This window comes from Saimiri boliviensis, chromosome 7, assembly GCF_048565385.1.
Source record: "Saimiri boliviensis isolate mSaiBol1 chromosome 7, mSaiBol1.pri, whole genome shotgun sequence".
NCBI classification, from domain to species: domain Eukaryota; kingdom Metazoa; phylum Chordata; class Mammalia; order Primates; family Cebidae; genus Saimiri; species Saimiri boliviensis.
In genome coordinates, this window is record NC_133455.1 from 111106545 (window position 1) to 111129624 (window position 23080).

At 41.9% G+C, this 23080-nt stretch overlaps 1 protein-coding gene and 1 non-coding gene across 3 annotated transcripts in view; one reads left to right on the plus strand and one right to left on the minus strand.

Annotated features, from left to right (window-relative positions):
* AEBP2 (AE binding protein 2) overlaps nucleotides 1–21720 on the minus strand; it is a 79910-nt gene extending 58190 nt beyond the window's left edge. Inside the window, exons 1-2 of one of the 2 annotated variants that reach the window (XM_039461748.2) lie at nucleotides 20882–21720; nucleotides 528–735 (exon numbers count right to left, since the gene is read on the minus strand). In XM_039461748.2, coding sequence (XP_039317682.1) covers nucleotides 528–735; nucleotides 20882–21552 — 879 coding nt within the window. In that variant the 5' untranslated portion in view covers nucleotides 21553–21720. The remainder of the gene's footprint in view (nucleotides 1–527; nucleotides 736–20881) is intronic. The other variant, XM_039461747.2, reaches the window with a different exon arrangement.
* On the plus strand, nucleotides 17193–17299 carry LOC120360804 (U6 spliceosomal RNA). Its single transcript, XR_005577223.1, has one exon. It is a non-coding gene; the product is annotated as a U6 spliceosomal RNA (small nuclear RNA).
* Nucleotides 21721–23080: the final 1360 nt, after the last annotated feature.

Below are 23080 nucleotides of genomic sequence, written 5' to 3' on the forward strand. Positions count from 1 at the left end.
CATAGGTCAATCCTGACTAATCAGAACTTTCTATCTAAAGCAGCTCTGACAAAACCTGGGAAAGATGATCAATCCTCACTCACAAATAATGAGTTCAAGTTGTCATTTAATAGAACTGCTTATAGTAATCCTGGTACCAATAGTCTTCCCAGTTAATTTAAGCATCAGGAATAATTTAGGATCCTCTAACAAAGGAAAACCAAGACAGTGTTAATTCTAAATATTCTCAACTCAAAACATCAGAACCTTGGAATACACTGTATTCATTTATAATATTGCCACCTAATATACGTTTAAAAGTCTAATTTCTTTAAAATAACATATCTAAATGCAAACTAAAATCCAACACATATCCTGTTTTGATTCTATCAAGTATATGGGAAATAATTATTAAATATTCACTTGAAAAAATGAGGCCTTTGTAAAAATAATCCCAAATTATTTTCATCAAAAAAGCCTAACTAGCAATCATAAATTAATAAAACTAATGAAAACAGGGAGTGAAAAAAAGAAATGATAAAACCAACCCCTCCTCGCTGACCATCTACATGTATGGAACGGATGTGATCTGCCAGATCTGGGCTAGAGTTGAAGCAAGCCTGGCACTGGTCCCAACAACAATTATAGGCAATATTTTTGCTTGAAGAAGTAGTGCTTCCTTGTCCATTCATCATTGCTGGAGTTGAACGCCCACTGGAAATTGTGCTGTCTACATCCATTATAGTACTGCTTATGCTACAAAAGAAGAGAAAAGGCTGTGTTATTCCTAGAAATTCACTAACATGAATATGATCTTATAAATATTTAATTAAGAATACCACTTGACATTCTGCTCCAAGTGAACAAAGCATGGTAACCATATTCCCCATTAGAAAACAACAATGCTTTGAAATTAATTAGTTGGCAATGAAGTACAAATCAAGACAGAAACACGACAGTACCTAAAAATCAGATATGGAATAATTTGAGCAAACTTTTGGCAGGCATGAACTCAATACTATATCCTACAGAAAACAAACCACACCCATACCCACCCCCCCACACACCCCCACACACGGCTTATCACATTTCATCCTTTCCACAGTTCAAAGCAGCATGAGAAAGTAAGAATTTCCAGCAGTAAATAATTCACAATCCAAGCATTATCTTTATGGCTCTGCAAATCACTTGTTGACCTCATCTTTTCATTAATCTGAAAATACAACTGTTGCCACATCCTACTTCTTTACATGTCAAAGAATTTGGGAAATTTTGCAGTATTTTCCCTGCTTAATAAAAAAGCAGAAGAGAGAAAACTGGTCTCTGATTTTTCTACAGTACAAATAAAAAATATTCTCCTGGACCTAATTTTTTTTTTAAACTTAACTCTAGCCATCAAAAAAAAGACTGAAAATGCCAATCAATCCCTTTTACTTTTTATTTACTAGAGTATTACATATGGCCAGGCATGGTGGCTCCCGCCTGTAATCCCAGCACTTTGGGAGGCTGACGTGGGTGAATTACCTGAGGCTAGAAGTTCGAGGGCAGCCTGGCCAACATGGTGAAACCCCATCTCTACTAAAAATACAAAAAATTAGCTGGACATGGTGGTGGGCGCCTGTAATCCCAGCTACTCAGGAGGCTTGAGGCAGCAGAAACTCTTGAACCCGGGAGGCAAAGGTTGCAGTGAGTCCAGATCGCATCACTGCACTCCAGCCTGATCAACAACAGTGAAACTCCGTCTCAAAAATAAGCTATTACAGAGTAGTAACTCTTTTATTTACTAAAAAAGGTATGTATCAATAGGCAAAACACTCAAAAATTCACATCTTAATAAAATGTACCACATTTCTGCCTTCATTTTAAAAGCAATTCGCTTATTTTCTTTTTTTCAAAATCTTCTCAATAATAAATTACATGAAAGTGTCTTCAATCATAAGGGTCAAGAGGAAGAATGTCTTCAGACTAAATCTAAGAAAAGTTGTGTATTTAAGAAATACCACAAGTCAAATTGTGAAAATTATATTAACTTTAAAGAGGCATGCTTCCCTCCCCTCAAGTTTTTATTATGGAAAATTTCAAAGACACAAAGTATAACTAAATCTGAATTCAATTAACACTTTGCCCTATTTGCTATCTGTAATCTGTTTTTCTGAATCATTTGAAAGTTGTAGGCATCATGACACTCAACCACAATTATTATAGCATATACCTTATTTTAAAAAAGAACATTCAGGCCAGGCCCAGTGGCTCACACCTATAATCCCAGCACTCTGGGAGGCTGAGGGCGGTGGATGACAAGGTCAGGAGTTCAAGACCAACCTGGCCAAAATGGTGAGACCCATCTCTAATAAAAATACAAAAATTAGCTGGGCATGGTGGCAGGCGCCTGTAATCCCAGCTACTTGGGAGGCTGAGGCACAGAACTGCTTGAACCCAGGAAGTGGAGGTCTCAGTGAGCCAAGATCACGCCACTGCACTCCAGCCTGGGCAACAGAGCAAGACTCCATCTCAGAAAAAAACAACAACAAAAATTCACCTATATACCAATATAACCTATTTGCTCACACCTGAGAAAATTTACATGAATTTTGTTAGTTTATTAAGTAAGCTTTAAAATGATCTGTGTCTAACATCAAATGCACCCATTCTGGAGGGTGGAGGGATATTAAGACACGGTCTTCACTCTGTTGCCAAGCCTACAGTGCAGTGGTACTATCATGACTCCATTGCAGCCTTGACCTACCAGGCTCAAGTGATCCTCCCACCTCAGCCTCCTGAGTAGCTGGGCCTACAGGCATGCACCACTATGGCCGACTAAATTTTTTAACTTTTTGTAGAGATGAGGTTGCTTTATGTTGCCCAGGCTGGTCTCCAACTCCTGGGCTCAGGAAATCCTCCCAAAGTACTGGGACTACAGGCATGAGGCACTGCACCCGGCAATGTTTTTAGAGGCAGAGTCTTTTTGTAGAGGCAGAGTCTTGTTTTGTTGCCCACGCTAGAAACGTGCCCATTTTTAAAAGCAAAGATATTTTCGTAGGATGCTTCAGACATGAAAAAAGTCTCAGGATTTCCTTTAAAAGATATTCTAGTATTTAAGCTCATCTGACTACCTACCTAACTAGTTAAATGCAGTAAATACATATTTACCTGCCAAGTCAATCGATTCTAAATTGCAACTCTATGGCTTCATTCTAAAATTCTGTAATCTCTATAAAATTATCAAATGTGAAATCAGCTCTTGAATATCTGAATATACATATATTGTTGTTGCAGGAATAAACTGGGTATGGTGGTTTTTCTATATTGAAATACAAATTTTATTTAAACTCTAGAAATTTCAAGGTTCAAAAGGCCCTTAATCCTGACATGGTTACCTATTTTCCCTATCATTTGCTTATATATTTTTAAGCATTCAACTCTAAGCACATACTTACATAAACCATACTAATTTAATTCCAAGGCAAATACTAATAATTCTAACTGAACAACTAATCATACCCAATTTATAAACAATCTCAGGAAAAGTAATAAAAACTCAATGAACTATCGTGGTACAATCTCCAAGGTATAGTTAAGTAAAACACACACAAGTGCAGGATAGTAATATTCCAATTTGCATACCTAAGTGAAGGAGGGAGACAGAGATACAGCTAGTCTCCAAGGCCACAGAAAGATATACAAAACTCAGCTAAATGTTTGGGGGAAGGGAAGCGTGAGAGAGAAACTTATCTTTCACTGTATACACCCTTTTATACCATTTTAAACATCTTGCACTTGTACTGCTTTGATTAAAAAGTCCAAAATCAGTTGAAAACCAAATCAATGCCTCTGTTGGTAAGGACAAAAAAAAAAAAAGAAAAAAAAGAAAAGCAAATCGATTTTTTTTTAACTGGACAGTGAGGTTAAGAGAGACTTACATACCTAAGAACCTAAAGGATCTCTTTGACTAGTATTATTACGCAGCTGAAACTAACCAGACCATCTAAGAAATTGTTTCATATGGTAAACCAAAGCACACATCACACACAGAGCCTGTGCAACAGAAAATTTTTAAGTTTAAAAAACACCTACACACACATTGTTAGAGATGCCAAAAAATAACATCATTATGGAATCTATCTACACAGTACTTAATGTACTTTTGCTCATTATCTTTACCAAAGAAAGGGAACCATACGAAGAAGTCCAAAATCTGAGAAGAGAAAGCACTGTTGAGTCAGTCTATGTGTGATATCACACACTTGAAACAGTACTTAATGTGGATATAGCTCTGCATAAAGACAGCATAATGTGTTAAGACAAGCTTCCCCAAACTTTTTACACAGGGGGCCAGTTCACTGTCCCTCAGACCGTTGGAGGGCCGCCACATACTGTGCTCCTCTCACTGACCACCAATGAAAGAGGTGCCCCTTCCTGAAATGAGGCGAGGGGCCAGATAAATGGCCTCAGGGGGCCGCATGCAGCCTGCAGGCCATAGTTTAGGTACGCCTGTGTTAAGAGCATGAGCTTTGCCTACCACTGGGGACCAAGCTGTGAATACAATGGCAGAAGGTTAAAGGTAGGTCCCCAGAACACTCAAGACACACCACACAGAGTCTCCCCCAAGCTGAACAGGGCCCACCGAAGTTCTGCTTCACAGCCCCTCTTAGGCTCCTCCAACTTCTAGGAAGTATCCAATCCTAAACTGCCACGCTCCCTTTTGGCCCCAGACAAACGCTGGCATCAGTGGTCTTCTCCATTCTCACAACTAATGAAGGCAACAGTCCTGATGCAACAGCAGGACAGAAAACAAATGACAGTTAACTTCTGATTTTGAGAGACACTGAGCTAGACAGGGATTTCACAGAAAGCAATGCCCTTCCTCCTATAATACATCATGTAACAAGAGACAATCCACCTAAACCTATATTTCTAGAACAATCCATGTTAAAATTTTTTCACACTGTTAACTATCCTTTTCAATGAACATTTACTGATTTCATGAAATGTGAAGACCTATATAGCCTGACATTTTGAAGAATGCCTAAGCCAGGCAATACACTCACACTATGAAGCTAGCTTAGATAATCTAAAGCAGTATTTCTCAAACTTTCATGTGCACATAAATCAAATGGCCCTTATTAATTGCAGATTCTGATTCAGTAGGTTTAGGGTAGGCCCTGAGATAAAGCATTTCTAACAAGTATCTGCTTGAAGCTGCTGTGACATTTTGAGAATTAAGAACCTAAAGGATGTCTTTAACTAGTATTATTACGCAGCTGAAACTAACCAGACCGTCTAAGAAATTGTTTCGGGCCGGGCGCAGTGGCTCATGCCTGTAAACCCAGCACTCTGGGAGGCCGAGGCGGGTGGATCACGAGGTCAGGAGATCAAGACCATCCTGGTCAACATGGTGAAACCTGTCTCTAATAAAAATACAAAAAATTAGCTGGGCATGGTGGCATGTGCCTGTAATCCCAGCTACTCCGGAGGCTGAGGCAGGAGAATTGCCTGAAGATAGAAGGCAGAGGTTGCAGTGAGCCGAGATCGCGCCATTGCACTCCAGCCTGGGTAACAAGAGCGAAACTCCGTCTTGGAAAAAAAAAAAAAAAGAAATTGTTTCACATGGTAAACCAAAGCACACATCACACACACAGCTTGTGCAACAGAAAATTTTTAAGTTTAAAAAACACCTACACACACGTTGTTAGAGATGCCAAAAACTATTTAGGGAGCAACCTGAGATATTTTCAACATCACGAACATTCTCCTTTTCCCCTTTTCCATGGGCTTTGTTTAGAAACTATCTGGCAGATCGGAGTTTTCCTCCCAATAGCTAGTGCGACCAACTGTATGATATTATAAAAATGGTTTCCTTTGGAAATTCGAAGCCCATCTCACTCATACATCCAGAAAAGCCCCATCTTTGAAACTCAAATTACTTCCAGTCAAGTATTCTGCTTGATGGACCTGACCAGGATTGCCAATACTGAGAAAGTTATAAAGATCAATTTGCTAAATGACAAGGTGTATGAGCATAGGAAGCAATACATTGATGCTTATGTTATCATGTCTGAAGGACAAAACTATGATCTTAAAGTAACAAAGAAAAGTTTAGTTTCTAACACACACTGCAAATAATCTTTAAGAAACTACCACTTTCCAAGTATTGTCTTAGTACCAAATAGCAACATAATTATCTTTTTTTTTTTTTTTTTTTTTTGAGACGGAGTTTCGCTCTTGTTACCCAGGCTGGAGTGCAATGGCGCGATCTCGGCTCACCGCAACCTCCGCCTCCTGGGTTCAGGCAATTCTCCTGCCTCAGCCTCCTGAGTAGCTGGGATTACAGGCACGCACCACCATGCCCAGCTATTTTTTTTGTATTTTTTAGTAGAGACGGGGTTTCACCATGTTGACCAGGATGGTCTCGATCTCTTGACCTTGTGATCCACCCGCCTCGGCCTCCCAAAGTGCTGGGATTACAGGCTTGAGCCACCGCGCCCGGCCGCAACATAATTATCTTAAAATGCTATTGAAATATGACTTCTGCTAGACACAGTGGCTCATGCCTACAATCCCAGCAACTTGGGACACTGGGGTGGGATCTCTAGAGGCTGGGAGTTCAAAAACCACCTGGGCAACACAGCGAGATCCTGTCTCTACTAAAAAAACCGGCCAGGCAAGGTGGCTTATGCTTGTAATCCCAGCACTTTGCGAGGCCGCGGCTGGTGGATCAGTTGAGGCCAGGAGTTCAAGACCAGCCTGGCCAACATGTTGAAACACTGTCTCTACTAAAAATACAAAAAAAAATTAGCCTGGTGTGGTGGCAGGCACTTATAATAAGCACGTACTCGAGAGAATGGGGCAGGAGATCACTTGAACCTGAGAGGTGGAGGCTGCAGTGAGTGGAGATCGCACTCCAGCCCGGGCAACAAGAGTGAGACTCCATCTCAAGGGAAAAAAAACTAGCTTGGCATGTTGGCACGTGCCTGTAATCCTAGCTACTCAAGAGGCCAAGGTACAAGGATTTCTAGTAGTCCGAGACTGCAGTGAGCTATGACTGTGCCACTGCACTCCAGTCTGGGTGACAGAGCAAGATTCTATCTCAAAAAAAAAAAAAAGACCCCAAAATCTGAGAACCACCAAAGCTTGAGCACTTCCCTAAAACAGATCAAAAAGAATATGTTTCTAAATGGAAATACTTTTATTTATTTTATTCTGAAGTTAACTGCTGAATTTGAAATTCAGTCTGAGGTAAAATGGATAGGGGCAAGCCTTATCAGCAGTCTTCTTTTCAGTTCTGTAGGAAACTCATTTGTGTCACAGACATTCCTTGGTAACTTTGCGTTATTCTCTTCTCCCCGTATCTTCAGTGAGGTCTAGCCTACCAATATGTCTAACTTTATTTCTTTTAGTATATTTGCTGCCAAAGCAAGCACTGAAATGTCTAACTTTAAAGGAACGTAGAGGACAGGGACTTCAAGGATTGAGAGTGTAAAACCTGAAAACAAGTATAATTTACTGACATTAAAAAAACTAAAATACGGCCGGGCGCGGTGGCTCAAGCCTGTAATCCCAGCACTTTGGGAGGCCGAGGCGGGTGGATCACGAGGTCGAGAGATCGAGACCAACCTGGTCAACATGGTGAAACCCCGTCTCTACTAAAAATACAAAAAATTAGCTGGGCATGGTGGCGCGTGCCTGTAATCCCAGCTACTCAGGAGGCTGAGGCAGGAGAATTGCCTGAGCCCAGGAGGCGGAGGTTGCGGTGAGCCGAGATCGCGCCATTGCACTCCAGCCTGGGTAACAAGAGCGAAACTCCGTCTCAAAAAAAAAAAAAACTAAAATACACAAATTTGAGAATGTTCTATAAATATATCACTGAATAAAAAGGCTATGGCTCTACTGCACTGGTGTTTCTACCACCCTAATTTAAGCCTTCACATCTCCATTCACATTTAATCATGCCTGCAAATCACACACCTTATACCTTAACCAATTAAAAACCTTCCGCTACAATTACTTTCTGAATGCTCCCTTCACTTACAGGACTAGCCAAGTGTGTTTGTAACAATTAAAAGTTGACACGAGGCCGAGCGAAGTGGCTCACACCTGTAATCTTAGCATTTTGGGAGGCCAAGGCAGGCAGATGACGAGGTCAAGAAATCGAGACCATCCTGGCCTACGTGGTGAAACCCCATCTCTACTAAAAATACAAAAATTAGTTGGGCGTGGTAGCACATGCCTGGCTATTCGGGAGGCTGAGGCAGGAGAATTGCATGAACCCAGGAGGCAGAGGTTGCAGTAAGCCAAGATCACACCACTGCATTCCAGCCTGGCAACAGAGCAAGACTTCGTCTCAAAAAAAAAAAAAAAAAAAAAAAGTTGACAAAAAACAGTATTAGAGTTTCTATACTTTAAGTTTGAGGTTCAGGTCACTTTTGCATTTGTGACAGGAAGTGAAAACAATTAAGGGTCATTAAGCAATGTTGTCTTCCAAATAAAATGTCCTTACCACTAATTCCTGTCCCTAAATCAGTAGAACTAACGTGGTCAGGTGCAGTTTCTTGCACCTGTTAATCTCAGTACTTGGGAAGGCAGAGGTGGGGAATGGCTTGAGCTCAGGAGTTGGAGATCAACCAGGCAACATGGTGAGACCCCGTCTCTATTTTTAAAAAAGAAAGAATTAAGGTACACATGGAGATTGCAAAATAAACTGTCCATATCTGCAAATCAGATTTGCAGGACCAAGCAGTCAAACAGAGTAAAGATATAAATTGGGAGGCCAGGCACAGTAAATGAAGCCTGTAATCCTAGCACTTTGGGAGGCCGAGGTGGAGTCTGCAATCACCTATGATCCTGGTCCCCCACACTCTGGCCCTGGTGACAGACCAAGACTCTGTCTCAAAAAAATAAAGAAAGAAACTGGATGCTAAAACTGACAAACACGTATCATCTACAAACACCCATGAGACGTAAGGAGACAAAAATTCTAACAGTCTGAGGAACACTTAACAGAGGATAAGAATTAGCGTTATGAACTTAGTTTAACTTTATTTTTTTTAAAATAGAGATGAGGTTTCACCATGTTAGTCAGGCTGCTCTTTAACTTCTGACCTCAAGTGATCCACCTACCTCGGCCTCCCAAAATGCTGGGATTACAAGCCTGAGCCACCTCACCCAGCTTAGCTTAACTTTGTAATTAACAAAAGCAATGTTTAGAAATAAGTATATAGGCCAGGTGTGGTGACTCACGCCTGTAATCACAGCACTTTAGGAGTCTGTGGGTGGAACATCTGAGGTCAGGAGTTGGAGACCTGTCGGGCCAACATGGTGAAATCTCGTCTCTACTAAAAATACAAAAATTAGCAGGGTGTGATGGCAGGCACCTGTGATCCCAGCTACTCGGGAGGCTGAGGCAGAAGAATCGTTTGAATCCGGGAGGCAGAGGTCACAGTAGGCCAAGACCACCACTGCACTCCAGCCTGGGCAACAAGAACAAACCTCCATCTCGAAAGAAGAGAAGAAAAAGAAGAGAAGAAAGAGAGGAGAGGAGAAAGAGAGAAGAGAAGAAAGAGAGGAAAGGAGAAGAAAGAGAGGAAAGGAGGAGAGGAGAAGGAGAGGAGAGGAGGAGAGGAGGAGAAGGAGAGGAGAGGAGAGGAGGAGAAGGGCAACATGGCAAGACCCAATCTCTACAAAAAAACTTTTAAAGAAAAAAGTAAGTCTACATAGTTTTTCAAAGCCTATTTATCAAACTAGGTAAACATTACAACAATACAAAGCAAATCCTAATGTAATCACATTAACAGGTAAACTATCATTCATCTAACAGGTGATATTCCTTTCATCTATAAAACTGCCACTTACACTAGAAAGATTACACTATGTCTCTCCCACCCTTATAATCAAATTTCTTAAAGGGTAAAATCCAAAACATTGCAAAAGCATCTAAGAATCCCCTGTATCTTAAGAAGTCTGAGGCTGTACACCTAATACACAACCCTTAAGAGTAAAAATTCTTTTAGTTACCATTTGTCAACTGCATTCACTGAAACAGATTATAATTATGTGTTGTAATATTTATTCTAGGCTTGACAAAAGGATTAAAAGCTAAAACAACCAAATGAAACAGGTTACTTCAAGAAAACCATGAACAAAAAAAAAAAAGAAAGAAAAAAAACCATAACAACCTTGCCTGTTACATGTTATGACTCTTTACGGAAAAAAAGCAATTATGTATCCTACTACATAAAATAGGAAAAGGCACTCTAAATCTTGTTCCCACCAAAAGATGACCACTTTTGGCCAGGAGCAGTGCTTCATGCCTGTAACCCCAGCACTTTAGGAGGTCGAGGCAGGCAAATCACTTGAACCCAGGAGTTCAAGAGCAGCCTGGGCAATATGGTGAAAACTCATTTTGTTTGTTTGTTTGTTTTTTTTTCTGCCCTTCTCCTGATTGTAAACTCTGTCTCGCTAAAAATAAAAATCCAAGCACTCTGGGAGGACAAGGCAGGTGCATCACTTGAGGTCAGGAGTTCAAGACCAGCCCTGGCCAACATGATGAAACCCCATCTCTACTAAAAATACAAAAATTAGTTGTGTGTAGTGGCGCACACCTGTAATCCTAGCTACTCAGGAGGCCGAGGCAGGAGGATCACTTAAACCTGGGAGGCAGAGGTGCAGTGAGCCAACATTATGCCACTGCACTCCAGTCTGGGCAACAAAGCAAGAATCCATCTCAAAAATACATAAATAATAAATAATAAAAATGGCCACTTTTACGCCAGGTGCAGTGATGCATAGTTGTAGTCCCAACTACTCAGGAGGCTGAGGTGGCGGGATGGCTTGCGTAACAGAGCTCAACACTGCAGTATGCCATGACTGCCTGTGAATAGCCACTGCACTCCAGCCTGGGAACCCAGCAAGTAAGACCCTGTCTTAAAATTAAAAAAAAAAAAAAAAAAAAAATTAAAACATGGTCACTTTTGAAAGATCCCATCCTCTCCTCTTATTATACAGGTGTGGTCTGTGTTACCTCCCCTTGAATTTGATCAGGCCTGAGACTTCTGTAGAAGTGATATTGCCAGACTTCCAAGGCTAAGTCATAAAAGGGAACACAGTTTCAGCCTGGCTCTCTCTCAGAACACTCAGCTTGGTAATCCTCGACTACCATGTAAGAAATCTGGCTCCTGTGAAGCCGCAAAGTTGAAGAGATCCTGTGAAGAACATACACAGAGCTAGAGAAAGATGCCTGAGAGGCCCCAGCTGTTCTGATCCCCAGCTGTTTTCAGTGTTCTCAGCCCAGGCACCAGACACGTGACAGAAACATGACATGAGTCAGTGAGCATTCTGATTCCAGTTCCCAGTCTTTAAGGTGCTTCTACAACCTGATACCAAGCACAGCAGAAATGAACTGACCCTGAAGAGCCGGGCCCAGATCACAGATTCATAAGCAAAATAAATGCCGTAGTTTTTCTTTTTCTTTTTAAACAGAGACAGGGTTTCACCATGTTGATCAGGCTGGTCTCGTACTTCTGACCTCATGATCTGCCCGACTCAGCCTCCCAAAGTGCTGGGATTACATGCGTGAGCCACTGTGCCCAGCATAAAGGCTGCAGTTTTAAACCACTAAATGTTGGAAAAGGGCTGTCATGCAGCTGTAATAACTGGAACAACGTTGATTATGTATTAACTCTGTAATGCCTACAACAACTCTAATAAGTGATATTGGTATCTTTTTCTTTCAGAGAAACTAAGACACAAAATGGGATTTGCCCATAGTCAAACAAGTGCAAAACAGTAATGCCAAAAAAAAACCTGTCATGCTACTATGCATTCAAAGGAGAAACTTGAATTACTGATTTAGGAAATAACTGAAATACAGCCTATAGTATGCATCAAAGTGACATTAACACTCCTTTAGAGCAACTTTAAAAAAAATTGACACTTTTTTTTTTGAGACAGTGTCTCACTCTGTTGCTCAGGCTGGAGTACAGTGGCACAATCATAGTTCACTGCAGCCTCAACTTCCCAGGTTCGAGTGATCCTCCCAACCTCAGCCTCCTGAGTAGCTGGGCCTACAGGTATGCACCACCACATCTGGCTTTTTTTGGAGGGGCGGGGGGGGGGGAGGCAGGGAGCAGGAAGAGAAATAGTATCTATGTTGCCTAGGCTGGTCTCAAACTTCTGGGTTGAAGTGATCTTCCCTCCTCAGCCTTCCACAGTGCTGAAATTACAAGCAAGAGTCACCATACTAGGCTGACATTTTCATCTAGTATGCAAAACTTTCATCTAGTATAGCACACAAGCAAAAGTTGTTTGGTTTTGTACATTCATAGTGCATAACACAAAAGAGATATTTAATATCTACATAAAATTTGACCCATTCAGGCAGATAGTTTTACTAACAAGATAAACTATTAAATTTGATTACTACAACTCGATTAGCTTCATAAAATTAATTCAAGGTCAGTCAGAGAAAGCAACACTGTCCTCAGGTAGAAAGAAACTGTCCCAAATTTACAACTTAGTTCACTGAAACGGATTCGAGCAGAACAACGACAACATAAAATTCAACTCCAAATACTCCTTCCCACAGCAATGGGGTAGTAATTTTTTCTACTTATGAAGAACAAAGACTAAATCATAAAACTGATCTTAAACAGGATTAAGGAATTTAGACACATCAGATTCTGTAAGGCCACCTGGTTTTGCTTTCTTTAAACTCAAACAATTAGAGAGAAAAAAGTGAAGGGAAGTGTCTATTACATGGGTGGGTGAGGGTGTGTGTGTGTGTGTTATAAATAAGTCACATTTCCCTAAGGCTCTTCCTATTTATCTAAGGTGGAAGGAATTCCGCTTCTATATGTTCCAGTAAATTTGCACTGTGACCTATAAACCTCTGTTCAGAGTAAACTGCTAAACCTAGTTAGTGCTTTGCACATAGTAAAGCTCATCATTTGCTGGGCGCGGTGGCTCAAGCCTGTAATCCCAGCACTTTGGGAGGCTCAGGCGGGTGGATCACAAGGTCGAGAGATCGAGACCATCCTAGTCAACATGGTGAAACCCCGTCTCTACTAAAAATACAAAAAATTAGCTGGGCATGGTGGCGCGTGCCTGTAATCCCAGCTACTCAGGAGGCTGAGGCAGGAGAATTGCCTGAGCCCAGGAGGCGGAGGTTGTGGTGAGCCGAGATCGCGCCATTGCACTCCAGCCTGGGTAACAAGAGCGAAACTCTGTCTCAAAAAAAAAAAAAAAAAAAAAAAAAAAAAGCTCATCATTTTTAGTGAGAACCTTAAGCAGGATTTTTTAAGGCAAGTAAAATATATGGCTTTGTCACACTAAAATAATTTTTTTAAAGTTAACTGGAAGCACACTAAAAATCATTAGCCAAAACCAAGATATTATCACTATTATTATAAGCTATTATCACTGTAATTTAAAAAGCTAAAATAAATTTGTATCATCAAGAAAAAGACTACTTTCTATCCCCACAATTATTTCTCTGATTAAAGCAAACTATTTTTTTTCCTGAAGACCAAACAACATTCACTAAATTGGCCAAAAGGGACTTTATGCAACAATGATGAAACATAAGTCTATGGGAAACAAGTTGGCTACATTCTTTTATCACCACTATGAACTGAGCATATTACTTTAAATTTCTCATATCAAATCTATCACCCTTTAAGATTACTTCACCCACATTTTTCACCCAGCTTAAAATATCAGCAAGCAATTGATAAATTCATGAAAACTAGAAACATTCCACTTCAACACAATTACACTAGGAACTTAGGTTTACCTTTTTACAGACATTAAAAATGTATATACACGAAGATGGTATGTTTAAAAAAAATCCACTATGAGGAACAACCCATTTTATGAAGAAGCAATTAAATTTGAGTTTTTTAGTGTTAAATCATAAAAAGATCTTTACTAAGAAAATATTGAGGAAAAAGATCTTATCAAATGATTTCAGCATATAATTCTGACAAGAATGACTAGTCATTCTTGACTCAACACCTCAAAACACATGTTGAAATAACAATTGCCAAGCTTAATTTAAAACACTAAAAAATCTACTGCCAATTCATCTATTCTTGGTACTTTTTTTTTGAGACAGGGTCTCACTCTGTCGCCCAGGCTGGAGTGCAGTGGCATGATTTCAGCTCACTGCAACCTCCACCTCCCGGGTTCAAGTGATTCTCCTGCCTCAGCCTCCTGAGTAGCTGGGATTACAGGCGTTCACCACTACGCCTGGCTAATCTTGGTACTTTAAAAAGTATTTATGAAAAGTAATGATGGCCAGGAGTGGTGGCTCACACCTGTAATCCCTGCACTTTGGGAGGCCAAGGTGGGAGGACTGCTTGAGCTAAGGGGTTTGAGACCAGCCTGGGCAACACGGGGAGACCCCATCTCTACAAAAAACGAAAAAATTAGCTGGGCATGGTGGTACATGCCTGCAGTTCCAGCTATTTTGAAGGCTGAGGCAGGAGAGTCACTTGGGTCCAGGAGTTTGAGACTGCAGTGAGCTGTGATGATAACGCTGCACTCCAGTCTGAGTGACAGACAGAGCAACACCCGGTCTCAAAGTAAAAAACAGAACAAAACAAAAAAAAAAACTGTTCTCTTTTTCTTTTCATCAGCCACACTAATTAAACTGAAAAAGAAGAAATATGCAATCAGGTATTTCCACATTCAGTTGAATTCAACCAATTACTGAGAATGAATACAGGTAATATATGAGTGCAGAAGATTAAATTCTGCAAGTATAAATGAGACCCAATCTTTACTTTTTTTGTGAGATGGAGTTTTGCTCTGTTGCCCAGGCTGGAGTGCAATGGCACAATCTTGGGTCACTGCAACCTCCACCTCCTGGGTTCAAGCTATTCTCCTGTCTCAGCCTCCCAAGTAGCTGAGATTACAGGCATGTTCCTAATTTTTGTACTTTCAGTAGAGACGGGGTTTCACCCTATTTGCCAGTCTGGTCTGGACCTGAGCTCAAGTGATCAACTCTCCTTGGCCTCCCAAAGTGCTGGGATTACAGGTGTGAGCCAACATGCCTGGCTTGATCTTTACTTTTAAAAATGTTACAGCCTACAGAAAATAAACACAAACAGATATTTCCATACCACATCATATATATGAAACAGAAATATAATGACTTCTGGCCAGGCACAGTGGCTCATGCCTGTAATCCCAGCACTTTGGGAGGCCAAGAAGAGAATCATGTGAGCCCAAGAGTTCAAACGCAGTCTAGGCAACATAGTGAGACGTCATCTCTATTTTCAAAAAAAAACTAATTTTTAAAAAAGAAATATGGTCATTTTAAAACTCAGAAGCACCTACCTAAAATATCCTTGAGATCCTGAATATAACAAAGCCACACGTGGCAATATTCTGTGTTTGTCTAAAGAACAGAATATATTATCTATTTGTTTAACTGCATTTAAAGCACTTGCCAAGTCTACAGCAGTATCCTTGCATCTGAGCTCCCAAGTTTTTTATACCGTTTTGTCAAAAACCCTCATTTTTAAGAAAAAGAATCAATCTGAGCTTCACAGAAATGAATGATTTGCCACATTTCCTGAAGACAATAAAGCCAACACTACAATATTGATCACTTATCCTCAGCTGGAATATTCTTCCCACCACATCTCCGCTTCCTGAGAAATGGGAGTATGAATGACTCTATGAAGTAAATACATAACGCATTTGTGTGTCATCTCACTTAATCCTAACACTGCTCCTATTTTACAGATAAGAAAGAAACTTTTGAGATTACCTCCATGCTCTTTCACTACTCAATGTTCCCTTAGTTATTCTAGTGATGGGTGTGTCTAGAAAAACAATGCAAACTATTGTTCAAATTAAATCAAGAAAACATTCAGAAATAAATGACATTTATGCAGCCAGGTGCTACAGATAATGTCCAATCAAGACAGTTTTCTTCTCAGGGAGCACACAATCCAGCAGCAGAGATAAATAGTAAACAATTACCCATATTGTGGTGAAGGCAATAAAGAACTCAGAACGCTGGCAATATGTCTAACAAGGAACCAGCCTGTTCAAGACTTCAATGTGAACTAGGAGATATACAGACAGAAGGTAAAGAGAAGGAAAAGAATTTGATTCACAAACCCATACTGAGAGATGTACATACTTGTGTTGGTATGAAAGGTCTCATTTGAGCCACTAATTCTTAATTCCCAAGCCCAGTGTGCATCCTTAGATCAAGGAAAGAAGTTTCCTGAACATGCTAGGTTCATTCCTGCCTGTATTTCTCAGACTTTCTAGAATTCTCTCATCATCATTTACCTAAGCCTAAAATCTGTCTCCCTTCCCGCAGAACCTTAAGTCACTGACTATACAATATGCTCCAACTGTCACCCAGGTTTGACTACAGTGGCAGACCACAGCTCACCACAGCCTCAAACTCCTAGGCCCAAATGACCCTCCTGCCTCTGCCTTTCAAGTGGCTAGGAATTTAGGCATGTGCCACCACATCTGGCTAATTTTTTCATTTTTGTAAAGATGAGATCTCACTACATCGTCCTGGCTGGTCTTGAACTCCTAGGCTCAAGGGATCCTCCCACCTTGGCCTTCCAAAGTACAGGGATGACAGGTATGAGCAACCACACCTGGCTGCAGTTCTAATTTGAATGTACCATATCAAAATTTACAGAAAAAAAACAATAATCTCTGTAGGCTGCTCTTTAAACACTAAGTATCTGAGAAAATAACATCATTTCTTATCACTAAATGGGGCACAATGGGTCTTAATTTTTAAGACCAATATATATATATATTTTTTTTTGAGACGGAGTTTCGCTCTTGTTACCCAGGCTGGAGTGCAATGGCACGATCTCGGCTCACCGCAACCTCCGCCTCCTGGGCTCAGGCAATTCTCCTGCCTCAGCCTCCTGAGTAGCTGGGATTATAGGCACGCGCCACCATGCCCAGCTAATTTTTTGTATTTTTAGTAGAGACGGGGTTTCACCATGTTGACCAGGTTGGTCTCGATCTCTCGACCTTGTGATCCACCCGCCTCGGCCTCCCAAAGTGCTGGGATTACAGGCTTGAGCCACCGCGCCCGGCAAGACCAATATATTATGTTCACAAATGCAAACTATTCATCCCAAAAATAAATTCATTATGGGTTAGACCACTGCAACACATTACCATTACTAGAAAAGTCATTCCAAAACTTTTTACCACAGAAAACTAATGTGCTCACTTCAGCATTATACATGATAAAGTCAGAACAATACAGAGAAGATTAGCATGACTCCCGCACAAGGATGACATGCAAATTTAGGAAGCATTCCTTTTCTAATTGTTGTTAATATGTACACGCAGCTAGTTATCTTCTAAAAAAAAAAAAGCTATCTTTTTTCAGAAGATAACTCTCTTTATGTACATATTAACAATTTAAAATGAAAAGTTGTATATGAAGGCTTTTAGGCCCACCACAGACATAGCAAATTGATTAAAATGTAGAGGCTGTAATGAAATATTTTGGTCTACCATATCCTTACGCAAATTTCTGCAAAATTCATTTGCAGATTCTTGCCATAACATCTAACACCTAATTGATAAGAGTACTTTTGGGCATTCCAGATCATATAGCACTTCATAATAGACATTACTCACTATTATCAATTCATTTGTGCAGTGATTGTCTCTGCCACTCATGAGGTAAGGGCTTTGTTTTATACTCTGCTGTATCGCCAGCATTTAGAAGAGTACCTGGCATGAGGTTGGGTGTGGTGGCTCAAGCCTGTAATCCCAGCACTTTGGGAGGCTGAGGCAGGCAAATCATTTGAGATCAAGCATTTGAGACCAGCCTGGTCAACATGGTGAAACCATGTCTCTACTAAAAATACAAAAAAAAAAATGAGCCAGGTGTGGTGGCAGCTGCCTGTAATTCGAGCTACTTGGGAGAATGAGGCTTGAACCCGGGAGGCAGAGGTTCCAGTGAGCCAAGATCACATCACTGCACTCCAGCCTGGGTGACAGAGTAAGACTCCGTCTCAAAAAAAAAAAAAGATTACCTTTCTGTTAGTTACAAAAATGAAGTTCTCTCACCATGAAATCAATCTATAAAATCCACATAGGTTGATGTAATCTACAGTAGTTTATGGGAACTATGAATCCTTTCCAAATTCAAAATAACTGGTGGAAAAATCTCAAAGGCAAAAAGGAGATGTTTCAGAACTAAGATTATCAAGACCACAAGCCAGTTTCACTAGTAAGACTTTTTCATACAAGTGACAAATCTATTACCCTGAAATGATGACATTAAAACAGTATTTTGTAGTCTCTAATGTTTAAGCATTAAGAAAACCAATTTTGCTTGGTTATCAAGTTTTAACTTTAGTTGGATTTGTGAGACCTGTAATTTATTTATTCTGAAATAAAATGTAAAAATTATATATTCAAGCAAATATCTGTCAAATTAAGCCAAAACTCTACTTCCTGAAATTTACTTAACCAATAATTCCTTCGTCTCCTGAAGTAATGTAGTAAATAGATACTAACAACAAAACTCCGACATGTATCCCTTTTTTTTTTTTTTTTTTTTTTTTTTTTGAGTCTCACTCTGTCACCCAGGAAGGAGGGCAGTGTCACCATCTCTGCTCACTGCAACCTCCGCCTCCCTGGGTCCAAACAACTCCAGGCCCACAGGCACATGCCACCCCTCCCGGGTAATTTTTGTAATTTTAATGTAGACAGAGTTTCACTGTGTTGGCCAGGCTGGTCTCCAACTCCCAACCTCAGATGATCTCTGCCCACCTCAGCCTCCCAAAGTGCTAGGGTTACATACGTGAGCCACCAAGCCAGGCCTCCACTAAGGTGAATTATTAAGTGGAAATCACAGAGGACTTGAGAACCTTTGCTCAGATTCAGCTCCACCATTTCCATGCTGTATGTACTGTCCTGAGTACTCAACTTCCTTTCTCATCCATTAAACCGAAGTCAAATACCACCTATTTTGCGCCATAGTTGTGAGAACGAAATGGAAGTCATTTAAACTGCACAATGCCAGGCAACAATGTGTATACTTGAGTAAATGAAAAATGTAGTAGATGCTGATTGTATAAACTAATGTCACCTTTCAGATATGTAATGGTATTAGAGGTGGAAAACAGTACATGCTTCACAGTGCAGTTTACATTAATTTTTAATTTTCTTGAAGACATTCTCCTTCCTACCCATGCCTACACAATTCAGCACAATTTTTTTCTTTTTCTTTTTTTTTTTTTGTTTTTTTTGTTTTTTTTTTTGAGACGGAGTCTCTCTCCGTCCCCAGACTGGAGTGCAGTGCCATGATTTCGGCTCACTGCAACCTCTGCCTCCCAGGTCCCAGTTCAAGCGATTCTCCTACCTCAGCCTCCCGAGTAGCTGGCATTACAGGCATGTACCATGACGCCTGGCTAACCCTGCATTTTTAGCAGATACAGGTTTCTCTACTTGGTCAGGCTGGTCTTGAACTCCCGACCTCAGGTGATCCGCCCACCTCGGCCTCCCAAAGATTACAGGCGTGAGCCACCGCGCCTAGCCTCAACACAATTTTTCTAAAGTTTGTACAGTCTACTTTACTACAAGATATTTTCTTAACTAGAAGTTAATGTCAAACAGAATCTAATGCTAGGATTTTCAAATTATCCAGGACTCTGTATTGCTTGTAGCATTATAACTAAAGTGTTCGTTTTTAATCAATTAATTAGAATTCCTAGAACTTCACAAATTAAACTCTTAAATAAAAATCACTATATACCACTAAAATTTCCATTGCTATGCTTTTCCGGGGACCATGTATTTAAAAAAAAAAATCTGATTGTCAAAACATAAGCAGATGGTCAAAATAAATGCTAATACATTTTAGAAGTGGCATAATATGCATGATGCGAGTCTCGTTTTTTAAAAAGTACATTAAAACCCAACCTGCCCAAAGAGATCGAAAGTAATGATACAATTTCAACATGTACTGTCACACATTTTAAATGTTTTTAAAAAACTGCTTATTTTTGTCACTCTCCACTCACTTCTAACAAGCTTTAGTAAGAAAAACAATACTTATTCCTTCCGAGACCTCTCCAATGCATGGCTTTAAATATTGTAATTTAAAATCATGACTCTCACGTTGAAGCTTTACTATAAAGCCGCAAACTACGCTGTACCTTCAAGACTGTACTTTGTTACGATTCCAACTTTCTGATTCCGCAGTTATCTTAAAAGACCATCAATTCACTATTCTTTCCACAACGATTTATACGTGTTTAAAACTTTCTCCCAGATATGATCGCAAAACAAATAGAAAAGATTGTTAAAATCACGTTAGAGACCACATGACTGACTACAAATGAGGGGTTTCGGAGGCAACGATTTAATATAAAAGAATAGTCCTTTTTTTTTTTTTTAAGTAGAGAAAAGTGGTAACTGGGGTCTCCCCTCTGGACAAGGAAGTTCTGTTAAATCCAGGCGAGACCAGCCATATTGGAAACACTTGTCAATTATAGTTCTGACAAGTGTTCCCGAACACGGTTGGATGAAGCTAACCTTGAGTACCGACGTGTGTACATCAAGGCCCTCTTCTGCTCCGCCAGAGGATCTGGGCCCGTTTGGGGACTGTTTCCGAGTCAGAGCCGTCCCGAAATCCGTGAGGAGCGCAGCGCCGAGGGGAAAGAGGGCGGGGAGAGGAGAGTTGGAGGGGAATGGTTTGAGAGTTGGAAGCCGCGATCCGCTGCGAGAGGGGCGCGGCGGCGGCGAAAGATTTCCGAGTTGAGAGCCTGGGGGAGGGGCCGAGGATTCGGGGAGCAGGGGGGATCACGGCAAAAAGTCCCCTTGGTCCCCCTCTGAGGGGCCCGGGAGTTCAAGAGGAGGAAGGAAAGGGGAAACGCTGCAGAGCACTGACCTGTCCTCCGAGTCCATGCGGCTCAGGGGTTCCCCATCCGACGACATCTCCAAGCTGCCTCGCCGGCCCCCGGAGGTCGCGCTGCTTCCGCCTCCCCCAGTCCCGTAGCCCTCGTCGCCGCCGCTGGAGACGACGCTGCTGCTACTGCTGCCGCCCCCGCCGCCGCCCTGGCTGCCCCGCGGTCCCTTGGGCTCCTCCAGGCCCTCCTTGCCGTCCCCATCCCCGCTGCTGCTGCTGGCGGCGCCGGGGCTCAGCGAGCGGGTCTCGTCGCTGCTACTCCCGCCGCTGCTCCCCACCAGGCTCTCGGCGCTACTCTCCTCCTCACCCCCGCCGCTGCTGCTGCTCTCATCCTCCTCCTCCTCCTCGTCGTCCTCCTCGTCGTCCTCGTCCTCCCCGGCCTGGCTGGCGCTCTCGGGGCTCGGCTCCGACATCGTCTCCGCCTCGCCGCCCCCCACTCCGCCGCCGCCTCCGCCGCCCCCACCGCTGCCGCCGTTCAGCAGAAGCGCCGCCACCGCCTCGGCCTCCGCCTCCTCTTCCTCCTCCTCCTCTTCCTCCTCCTCCTCTGGGGGCTCAGCCCGGTCCCGAGCCGCCGAACCAGGGCTGCCGGGGGGCAGAGGGCTCAGGCGGGAGAGCTCCTCCAGGTCGGCCATGTCGGTGATAGCGGCGGCCATGGCGGCGCCTGCTCCTCCTCCTCCTCCTCCTCCCCGTCGCCGCCGCCGCCGCCTCCCTCTTTCGACTCTCGCTCCCTCGCCCCCTCCCAAACGCCCAAAACTCCGCCAAGCCGCTGCAGAGCAGGAGGAGGGCCCCCGAGCTGCGTCAGCCTGTACACGCGCTACGGAGCCCGCGCGGGGACAGGCGCGCGACTACGCGCACTCACGCGGAGACGGCTGCGCGCCTGCGCGGCGGCACGAGGCGGCACCGCCCCCGACCGCGAGTTCCGCGCCCGCGCCCCCGCCCGGCGCCGGCCCCTACCCGGGCCCGGCCCCGGCGAGTGCTCAGCGTTTCCCCGGGGCCTTCCCACGCCGTGCGGGGCTTCGAAGCCCAGGAACACGCGGAACGAAAACTCCAACGCTGGCCGGGGATTTTAACAGCCTTCTGAGGTCTCACGATGAACTCATTCATTCCGGGGGTGTTTGGGGATTGTCCCCACTGTACAGGCGCTGAGCCAGGAATGGAAGGAGCCAACAGTCTACGAAGAGAGGCGTTTTAAAAATGGGCAAAAATAAACACTACGATGCAAGGTACTCAATTTATATGTGCAACATAGGGCGGCAAGTCTTAATTCATCCTATGCTTGAATACCCCTGGGGATGTTGACACCCTGAACTCAGAGCAAACATCTTGGTTCAAGGTCCTCAAACTTTTTAGTTCAAGAGCCTTCTAAAACAATTTTGTAAATCTGTGTATGTTCTTACACAGTTTAGAATGACAGCTACATTTCTTCCGGCTTGTTAGAAATATTTCAACGGTCGCATTTTTTAAATACTGTATAGCCAATGGAATCTAAATACTGTAGAGATTTAATACCCAATAGTTTCCATTTTTTAACAACAGTGTCTTTTATACTTGGAAAATTTCCAAATATTGTATTCTGGAACTCATACTGACGTTCCATATCCCCTCTAGAATTTTATCCTAATAATATATTTTATATTTGAACTGCATTTTGATCATCTTAACACATTTCCTTGTAATAAAAATGTGTGCATAAATTGAAGTATGTGAGTTGTTTTTTACATTTTCCGTGATCATAAAGCACCTATTTCAACTGATCACATCTTTTTCAAATACTGGTAAGTACTAAACACAAAAGCAAAATTAAAAAAAAAAAAAAAAAGAAAAAAAATTTTATGGTCAATGTATCTTGCAGAAATGAACTTGGGTGGACTTTTTTTCTAATATACGTTATGACCTTCAATGGATGGATTTTTCCGAGAAACAGTTCAGCATCAGTTCTATTCCAATTCCATGGATATAAGTGCTGAGAAAACTTGTTAGAATAAAAAAGCAGATGAGAATGGAGTTTTGTTATAGTAATGCCACTCAATTCTTTGAATGCTTTTCAAATTATATGCCCCAAAATCACATAAAGATCTAACAAAGAAAAAATACTTTTAATGATCTATCAGCTGACAACTCTGATTAGGTTCTTATTCTACTTGTTGAAAACAAGTAAATGAAAACCATCTGACTTGTGTG